Source organism: Poecilia reticulata, linkage group LG12 (genome assembly GCF_000633615.1).
Source record: "Poecilia reticulata strain Guanapo linkage group LG12, Guppy_female_1.0+MT, whole genome shotgun sequence".
NCBI classification, from domain to species: Eukaryota; Metazoa; Chordata; class Actinopteri; order Cyprinodontiformes; family Poeciliidae; genus Poecilia; species Poecilia reticulata.
The window spans coordinates 18,889,288-18,900,044 of NC_024342.1; the positions used below are offsets into that span (position 1 = coordinate 18,889,288).

Sequence of the window (10,757 nt, forward strand, 5' to 3'; positions counted from 1 at the left end):
TTAAAGACCAGAATGGTTATGAATAAAACAAGCAAATCGGTTCTGAATATTAAAGTCGTTTAATTTCATTATTTATTCTGACCTGCACATTTCAGTAGCCTTTTACTGCATATTTCAGCAGCACTCATAACAAAACTCATACCGTGATGCTTTCTGGTGAACATTTTAGGGTGGGGTGGGACAAACTTGAACATTTAGTTCTGCAGTGCAAAACCGCTTTTTAAAATTACAATAACTATCATAATAACTCCACACAAATCTGTTAAAGAATGAATATGTACAGATGAGAGCATAGAGGTCAGAGGACAAGGTAGCAATTTTATAGCTCGATTACATCTTTACAGAAATTGAAAAAGGTAACATGTTTCAAGTAGATTAGTTAAACTATATATTTCATTGAAATATAAAGTAGCTAAAGACCAATGTCTGAATTTTAAATTTGTCCCACATTTAAGGACTTGTAATTAATATTTTGGGTATGATCAATTCTATACATAATCCATGAGCGGCCCTGAACAGCTAAAAAGGTTTTTTTGTATTATCAGACAGTAAGTAAATCCTCAACGGTGCAGACAATGTATTTATAGTATGACATTAATTAATACTATTATTGGGTTCATTGTTGTAATTTCTGAGTAGCATTAGCATTGATTCAGTAGCACTGGGACTGGAACAGATTTGAATATGACCTTGCAGAATTGTGTCGCTCATCTCACAAAATATTTTGATATGGTTAAAAAAAAACATCCATTGCTTCTTGGCTTAGCAAGTGCTGCAGTAAGAAATGTGTAAGAAGGAAATTTTTGATTTGTGTTAACAACATATTTCCTCTTTATTGTAATTAAAAGGCGGATATTCAATATTGCAATAGCAGTACTAGAAGCTGTTAGTTTTAAGAGCTCATGTTCATACATGAAAGATTTGGCCACAAGTTGAAACAAATGCATGCATTTGGTAGGTCACAAATACAATTGCACTATATGAAGTGAACTATTTTTATAATAAGTGCAATTATTAAATATCAAAACATAGAACATCAGAATTTTGGTGCTATAAATATGGGTATATTCAGTGGATGTTTCTTAATCTTTCTCCATGATTTCTTATTATTATTACCATTTTCCTTTTACTACTACTGTAATATATATAAAAAAACATATTTGGCAAATATGACACATTTAGTCATCCATATAAAAACACATTTTCACATTAGAAACTGCTGCTGGTGATCTGTGATCATCCACACTGGCCAGATGCGACTCCTCCCTACAGTTTAAATGCCAAAAGTTAGCATTTTAGCTAATTGTCTGGTAAAAGGTCAATAGGCATTTGTAAATGAGACACATGGCGGGTGTTCATTAGAAGTGCTGAGAGCTGCTAGAGCTTATTAGAGTAGCACAGGGCCCAACCATTTCCGTCTCTCTCAAGGGAAAGTCTATAAAGTCCATTTATGCTCTGTAGTCAAAGAGGACAATGCTGTCAAAGCTGTTATTTCTTGGCATTGGCTATAAAGACCAGTCAAGGGCCACAATAAACCTGTTAGTGTTTTTGTATGAATGGGGCCACTGTGAAGTCCAGAGGTTGTTCCAATTTTTTTAAGTATTATCTTATTTGCTAATTTTTTTAAAGCTTACTTTGTTCAGTGGAAAACATTCAAACACTATCCCGTCAATGTATCCTTTGAATGGAACAATTGACTTTTTTATCTTGAGCCAATTTCTTCTCAGCTATTCATCAGTTTAAGTGAAGGCAGTGAAAAGAGTCTCTGTAATTGTAACATTGGACCCAATGTTTTCAAGAATGCTTTGTGCGATATAAAAGAAGGCACTTGTTTGGTCTGCTGAATAAATGTTGTATTGATTCTGGTGATAGGAGAAGCAAATGTGACCTATTATCTTAGCTGTTTTTCAAATGTAGCTCGACATAAAAGAACACACATCCTGACTTTCACTTAAAATCGAAAAGTGCAAAATAAATACTCTGGATGTTTAGAAATATTTGTGAACTAGCAAAGCTATTATTTCTTCCTGAATCAATTAATCTAAAACATTTTACTTGCATTAAATCCTAACTCTCTTTTTATTTGTAGAGAACCTGTACATGTTATCTCATTAGATTAGAATAAATGTGAAACGTAGAACGTTTTATAGAAATGTCAAAATGTATTATATTTATCACCACAAAGAGTGTTTATGCCTGCCACAGTTCAGAACACTTTTTTTTCCACAATCTAGATTTGAATACATGGTGTTATATAAAGGGGCAAACTGGAATTAGAAATTGAATTAAAATTTTATTACAATATTTTGTGGTATTTTTTAAATAATATTGATACAATTAACAGTAACAAATATCTAAACATGTATCAGTCTTTTGTTATTTGTAGTGCTGTGATTGTGTTACTGAATGTAGCTCAAGCCCCTCAGACAAAAATAATGCTGCTAAAACCAAAATGTATACGTTATCAAAAAAGCATATCTTAGTACACCAGTTACATTAAAAACTGCAACTGTGCTTCTAAATAACCCCAATTAATTCACTTTATTAATGTATTTGATTATATAACCAATAGTGGGAAAAAAACTAAAAGTAACAGTCACAACAATAACCATTGCTAAATGTATAGCTTCAAATCATAAAGTAGACTTAGCAGTTTGATCAGAGGATATGCCTCACAAGGAGATAAAATGAAGACCAGCACTTATATCTACGTTAATGCCAACGTGAGAAGTGTAAGGTGATTTTAATGACTGGAAGTAATTAGAAATCTATTTGGCAGCAAAAACCCTAAAAGCTCTTCAGTGTTTATATACCTCTTCATCGGTGGTGTGAAGTGTATTACTTTGAAGAGCACTATTACCGTTCAGCAAGTTACACCATCAGCTGTCTTTGTAATTAATGACAGGAATAATTGCTCTTAAAAACGCATTTTAAGGAAATCTCTTATCGTTCATCCTTGCACATCAGTAACAAGCAGAGTTTGGCTCCAAGAAGAAAATCCTTAGCTGGAAACCAACTCATAAAGCTTTTCCTTTCTGTTACGGGTATTATCACAGAGAATAAAAAAATAAAAATAAAAAAAAAACCTGCTTTTCTTGCTCTGTCATCTGTCAGTTGGGTGCCAACAATGCTTCATGCTAATAGATTTGATGCTTGACAATAAAGGTTTTTCTTTTTTTATTTCATTTTTCTGAAAAAACTTATTGAGTGCTTAGAAGCTTAGAATAAGTGGCACTCAAGGACCTAAAAGTGTTTCTTTGACAAACCGCATTGGAGTAAAACTAGGAGGTGTGTGTATTAAAGAGAAGTCTCTGTGATTCTAAGACTGGTGTTAATATGTATGTAAACTTAACTACACAAATGGATCAATCATTGCTGTTAAAAACTGTCATTCTTTTCCCTCCAAGTGTCAATCACTGCATGTGATTCTTTTTCTTGTGATTTCTATTCTGATTGTGTCGGTGTTAAAAAGAGACAGCATTACGTAAAATCAGGTTTTTTGAGCTTTACATCATCATCACTTGATTATTCTAAAATATGGCACTATGCAAAATTACATTATGCTGCCCCTTAAAAACGCAAGTTTTTTCGAGAAGAACATACTAATGAGTAAAAGTTGCTGCTAAAATTCTGCTACAGCCAGTGAACCGAATGCAAATGCTTTACTTTCCAACTTAGACAATCTTTGAGAGTGACTTACATAATATGCTCATTGGATAAACTCCTACAAATCAGAATGTGGCTCAGAATTAATAGGACAGGCAATGTTTTACACTGATTGCATGCACCACACCTTTATAAGGAGTTTCAGCTCTGAAACCGAAGGAACTGTTTTGTATTTAGGCCCGTCTTTGATCAGCGCTTTAAGGAAGACTTAGGAACACAATCACATTAGAACATGAGCAGACATCTATAACCAGAAAATTGTACTGCAATCCCCCAGAGGGGATTCGGGAGCAAATCTATTCCAAACCCAGTGCCAATTAAAAAGTGCATTGACATTCAATTCTTCAGCAACCACAAACCATTTTCCTACTTCATGTGCAACTACAGATCTCCTTTAATTTTAACAGGCTGCTGCCCTCTGATGTCCAACATCCTTGGAAAGCATGGGGCTGTATTTGATTTGTTTACCTTGCAGATGAAGCTTGCTCTCAGGGCTCTGCAGGAGGATCGAGCTAACCGAGTCCAAATTGTCATAGCTGCTGCATCCCAGCGGCCCTGTCCGTGTCTCTGTCACCTGCAAGAGAATTAGGAGTTTAATGAAAGCCACATTACAAGGAAATGTAGGTGTAAGTGTCTGCCTGTATATTACACCCAATGAGTAGAACCGCTTTCATCTTCAGCAGACATGCTGTCATCAGGTTATGTAGCATTTTTCTCACTTCCCTCTATGTTGCAGCAACGCATTTCAAGTCAAGAAAAGAAACGATCACAAGACTACCCAGCCATTAACAATGTCAGCTTTTTATTACTGCCGTCAGCAAATAACATAACAGTTATTAGATGGTTTTTCTTTTTGAGAGCCTTTCATACATGCTAATTACACTGCATTCATACAAGTAAATGTGTACCCCATGGCCTGCACACAAAAGAGCTTTGATTGTGCAGTTTTACCATATAGTTTAAAGCTTCAATAACCAAAGCAATTTTTTTAAACCACTCCTAATGTTATGCTTTCACCGACTCATTTCTAGAAGTAAGTCTCAATTGCAAATTTAAGAAACAGCTGATTTACACGTTACATTCTTAATTCAGATGGGAATAATTTTAAAGCAATTTGTCAATTGATATGATGAGGTTGCTGTGGTGAAAAACGCAAAAACCAGGGTGGCAAAACAACCAATAAAATAACAGCAAACTGCAGCCAAAAACTGCTAACATTTAGCATTGGTGATATGTGAATGAATGGTGTCCATTTTTTAGACTGACAAAATACTGAAAATTGATGGAAAAGATCAAAATACTTGAGAAAATAAATAGACAGGGAGAGACAACAGTAGACCCAGAAAATACCTTTAATATATTACTGACACATACATTCTGAATCAGAATAATATCTTTGTGTTGTAATAAGAATCATATTTCATAGAAATCAAGGTCACTTTTCAAAGAAAGTAAAAACAATAACACACATCAAGAAACACCATATGTATCAGGCATTAACTTTGGTGTAGTCAGTCCCTTGTGATGCACAAAAGCCTGCATTAAAATGATTAAACTCAATGCATCATAAGCCAAACCCCCATTTTTCTTTATAAGTTTATGAAAATATGTGATAAAACATATCTGATGTGCTAGTCATAGATAAGCTTTTTGCAAAAGCTGCACCATTTAGGCCGCTTGTGTCAGTGATCTCGTTCTTTCGGTCATGACCCAAAGCTCATGACCATAGATGAGGGTGGGAATGTAGATTGACCGGTAAATTGAGAGCTTCGCTTTTTGACTGAGCTCTCTCTTCACCACGACGGACCGGTACAGCCCCGCTTCACGGCAGACGCTGCCCCAATCCACCTGCCGATCTCCCGCTCCCCTCTTCCCTCATTCGTGAACAAGATCCCCAGATACTTAAAACTCCTCCACTTGAGGCAGGAGAAGGCCCTCTACCCTTTTCCGGCTCAAGACCATGGCCTCGGATTGGAGGCACTGATCCTCATCCCAGCCGCTTCACACTCGGCCGCACACCGTTCCAGCGAGAACTGCAGATCACGATCTAATGAAGCCAACAGGACCACATCATCCGCAAAAAGCAGAGATGTGATCCTAAGGCCACCAAAACGGATCCCCTCAACAACTCGGCTGCGCCTAGAAATTCGGTTTATGAAAGTAATGAACAGAATCGGTGACAAAGGGCAGCCTTGGCGGAGTCCAACTCTCACCGGAAACGAGCCCGTCTTAGTGCCGGCAATGCGGACCAGACTCCGACACCAGTCATACAGGGACCTGACAGCCCATATCAAAGGGCCCGGTACCCCATACTCCCGGAGAACCCCCCACAAGGTCCTCCGAGGGACACGGTCAAACGCCTTCTCCAAGTCCACAAAACACATGTAGACTGGTTGGGCAAACTCCCATGCACCCTCCAGGACCCTGCTGAGGGTGTAGAGCCAGTGTTCCACGACCAGGACGAAAACCACACTGCTCTTCCTGAATCCGAGGTTCGACTATCCGATGGACCCTAATCTCCAGGACCCCTGAATAGACCTTACCAGGGAGGCTTAAGAGTGTGACCCCTCTGTAATTGGAGCACATCCTCCGGTCCCCCTTTTTGAACAGGGGGACCACCACCCCAGTCTGCCAATCCAGGGGAACTGCCCCCGATGTCCATGCGATATTGCAGAGTCGCGTGAGCCAACACAACCCTACAACATCCAGAGCCTTAAGGAACTCCGGGCGGATCTCATCTATCCCGGAGGCCCTGCCACCGAGGAGCTTTTTGACCACCTCGGCGACCTCGTCCCCAGAGATTGGAGAGCCCAACCCAGAGTCCCCATGCTCAGCTTCCTCAACAGAAGGCATGTTGGTGGGATTGAGGTCTTTGAAGTATTCTGCCACCGGCCCACGACATCCCGAGTTGAGGTCAGCAGCACACCATCCCCACTATAAACAATGTTGGTGCTGCACTGCTTCCCCTTCCTGAGACGCTGGATGGTGGACCAGAATTGCCTAGAAACTGTACGGAAGTCTTTCTCCGTGGCCTCTCCAAACTCCTCCCATGCCCGAGTTTTTGCCTCAGCGACCACCCGAGCGGCATGCCGCTTTGCCCGCCAGTACCCATCAGCTGCTTCTGGAGTCCCATACACCAGAAAGGCCCGATAGGATTCCTTCTTCAGCTTGACAGCATCCTTCACCGAAGGTGTCCACCAACGGGTTCGAGGGTTGCCGCCACGACAGGCACAAACAACCTTGCGGCCGCAGCTCCGATAAGCCGCCTTGGCAATGGAGGTACGGAACATGGTCCACTCCGACTCAATGTCCCCCACCTCTCCCGGAACGTGTTCGAAGTTCTGCCAGAGATGGGAGTAAAAGCTCCGTCTCACGTGGGACTCCTCCAGACGTTCCCAGCAGACCCTCACTACACGTTTGGGCCTGCCAGGTCTGACCGGCTTCCTCCCCCACCACCGGAGCCAACTCACCACCAGGTAGTGGTCAGTGGACAGCTCCGCACCTCTCTTCACCTGAGTGTCCAAGACATACGGCCGCAGATCCAATGAAACGATGACAAAATTGATTATCAAACTGTGGCCTAGGGTGTCTTGGTGCCAAGTGCACATATGGACACCCTTATGCCTGAACATGGTGTTCGTGATGGACAATCCGTGACSAGCACAGAAGTCCAACAACAGAACACCACTCGAGTTCAGATCGGGGGGGCTGTTCCTCCCAACCACGCCCCTCCAGGTCTCACTGTCATTGCCCACATGAGTGTTGAAGTCCCCCAGTAGAACAAGGGAGTCCCCAGGAAGGGCACTCTCCAGTACCCCCTCTAAGGACTCCAAGAGGGGTGGGTAATCTGAACTGCTGTTCAGCCCGTAAGCACAGACAACAGTCAGAACCCGTCCCCCCAACCATAGGCAGAGGGAGGCTACCCTCTCGTTCACCGGGGTGAACCCCAGCGTACAGGCGCCAAGATGGGGGGCAACAAGTATGCCCACTCCTGCCCGGCGCCTCTCACCTTGGGCAACTCCAGAGTGGAAGTATGTCCAGCCCCTCTCAAGGAGACTGGTTCCAGAACCAGAGCCATGCGTCAAGGTGAGGCCAACTATTTCTAGCCGGAACCTCTCAGCCTCACACACTGGCTCTGGCTCCTTCCCCAACAGAGAGGTGATGTTCCACGTCCCAAGAGCCAGCTTCTGCAGCTGAGGATTAGACCGCCCCTCCGAGGGAGGGAGCCGAGGAAGGATCAGGGTCCCCTCCCTCGGCTGCCGCCCGTAGCACAATGCACCCGACCCCTTTGGCCCCTCGGACAGGTGGTGAGCCCATCGGAAGGGGGACCCACGTCTCCTCTTCGGGCTCCGTGGGTAAAAACCTGGCCACCAGGCGCTCGCCATCGTGCCCCACCTCCAGACCTGGCTCCAGAGTGGGGCCCCCATGACCCGCGTCCAGGCGAGAGAAAACCAAGTCCAAAAGGTATTTTTCATCATAAAATATTGTAATTTTATTGTAATTTTATTTATTTTATTTTTTTCAATTATGACAGTGTTTTATTAGGTTTGCCTTTACATAAAACATTAGTATAATTATTAGGCTAATAATAACTTTTCAATACTTTTAGAAATATCAGAAATATACAGCTATTTATTATTTAAACGAGCGGATGGCCGAGTTGCAGTCATCGGGGATTCCTTTATTTTTATAACATCCATCAAAGTAGACCAGAAAAAAAAAGTTTATCTTCACCATCATCACAACATTTGACCTCAGTAACTTTAGCAAGCAGCTCTACACTGTATGTGTGTGTGAGAGAGAAAAGCAAGAGACAGAAAGGGAGAGAGAGAAGGAGAGAAAAAGAGAAAGTAAGAGAGAGAGAGAGAGAGAGAGAGAGACTGAAGTGGGATGCAATTTTTTCTGCCTTTATTGCTGATACTGTACCAGATGGTGGGCTGACAAGCAAGAAATTAGACAGATGTATATCTTACCCTTGGCATGAGGCGATCAGGAGGAGGGATTGACGAGGAGGTGTGGATGCAGTTGACAGACAGGGCCAAAACTCTCTCAGAGTAATATATAATTATAGTATTCAATCCATTTGGTCTTGCATAAATCCTTCAGCATTTTTTTTTCTTATCCTTTTCCACACGAAACAGCAGAAATAAAGAAACTCGACGTTTCACTTGATCACTTGCGATTTATAAAGAACAACTAAATGCAGGGAAAAGGAAACACCACTAAACTTGGACTGGTGAGGATAGCTGCTTTAATGCAATATAATATTTACGGTCATGTTGGATAAAAAAATTAAAAGCTGGACCTTTAATAAAAAAGCAGTAGCATGTGGCTAAAATATTCTTAAAACATAAATAAGTGTTGTCTGGTGCAAAAGAGATATAGACAAGATCAAGAATGACGTCAAAGTCTGACTGTTTCTTACAGAAGCTTTTGGTTTGATTATTTGCAAAGAATATTGCTGCAATGTTGTACTTCCTGGACTTCTCTGCTATAGTTACTCTAAAATTATGTTGTCTGAACCAGCGAAAAGATTCACATCACTGCAACTTCAGATTCCTTCAAGGAACTCTCAAATAATCAATAGGCTTAGTTCAAACTTACTGTAGCTTAATTTAGTTGTCTCATTGTCTTTTTTATTCCACTTCCCTAGTTTGACATTGAGTAGAACTTGAATTCCTGAAACGTTTGGGCATTATCTAAAGTTGAATGAAATGAAAAACAAAATATTTTTAAATCACAAGAGCATTTTTTTTTCATATCAAAACCTAGAAAATATAACTAATGTTTGAACTGTAAAACTTTACGATTTTATGAATGAAACGTTTTCAGGTTGGATGTTTCTTCCAAGTCTCATAATAGTTGGGTCAGAGGCAATGGCTGGAAAAGTATAAAAGGATTCATGTGTGAGAGCAAATCAACTAGTTACTAATTAAATTAACTCATATCAGGTACGCAGGAGAGTGTATTAACTAGCAAATGCATTTTGTTACTAGTAACATACAGTTCTACTGAGTGAAGTTCACTCAGTGAACAGCATCTACAGAGAAATGTCTTTGAAAATTTCCATTTTAAATTAAGCACAGACAAAGTCATCTTTACGGATTAAAGACTAGCGGTTGTAATCTGAATGACCATAGGAGAACAGTGTGTGGCACTTGTCTTTTCTTTCCCTAGCACACGCTGTGCAGTGCATCAGATTATGAAAATGGAGTTAAACGCAATAAAAATAAAAGGAACAATCAAAGGACTGAAGTGGGCCGAGTGGGACTTAAAGGATTTGGATTATTGAGCAGAACACAACAGTGGAATCCCACCAGGCTGGGAATGTATCACAGCACACAGTCAAAAATCACAGTTCTGGAACGTTCCCTTTAATTGTCATCTGCCATCAGGGCTACCATCTAACTGGGTAAATAAGAGATAATGCACATGAGATCTAAAGTTTTCTTCAATATATTCAACTGTCTTTTTCCCAAAAGCCCACAATGTTTGAAAACTTTCTTCATTTATGTAAACTTTTCAGTCATAGAAAAAAAAAAAATTCAAATAAACCCTCTGGGCACTTGGTGTCTATATTTGTATGGGAAAGAGAAAATAGATTACTCTGCTTACATCTCTCACTATGTATCCCATATGAGCTATTGTTTCTGCAGCACTAGTTAATCAATTTGACCTCTAGCCCAATTACCAGTTGCATCCCTACATCTCACAATGCAGAAATTGTAAATATCATAAAGTTACAGCAGAAATTAACAAATTATACTTTAGGAGAAATTAGCCTGATTGACCAAATCTGTTTATTCATATAGGAATTAATGAATAGCAGATGATTTCTACATTACATCTTCTACTACATTTCATTAAAAAAACATGCTAATAGACATAGCCGCAATAAAAAGTTCAATTACAACTCTCTTTAGGATTTAAATGTAGATGTAAACTCAAAATGTGGCATGTGAATGCAATGGCCCCTAATGAGTCATGAACACAGAACAGAATAAGTGATTTGATGTAGCACGGCATAGATATGAAATTGTTCTGACACAGTAAGCAAACAAGCATAGACCCCTGCTATATATATATATATA

At 40.3% G+C, this 10,757-nt stretch overlaps 1 protein-coding gene across 2 annotated transcripts in view; it reads right to left on the bottom strand.

Moving 5' to 3' along the window:
- Positions 1 to 10,757, bottom strand: part of brinp1 (bone morphogenetic protein/retinoic acid inducible neural-specific 1) — a 123,481-nt gene that overhangs the window by 27,971 nt on the left and 84,753 nt on the right. For both annotated transcript variants that reach the window (XM_008424389.2, XM_017307922.1), the window contains exon 5: positions 4,135 to 4,240. In XM_008424389.2, coding sequence (XP_008422611.1) covers positions 4,135 to 4,240 — 106 coding nt within the window. The remainder of the gene's footprint in view (positions 1 to 4,134; positions 4,241 to 10,757) is intronic.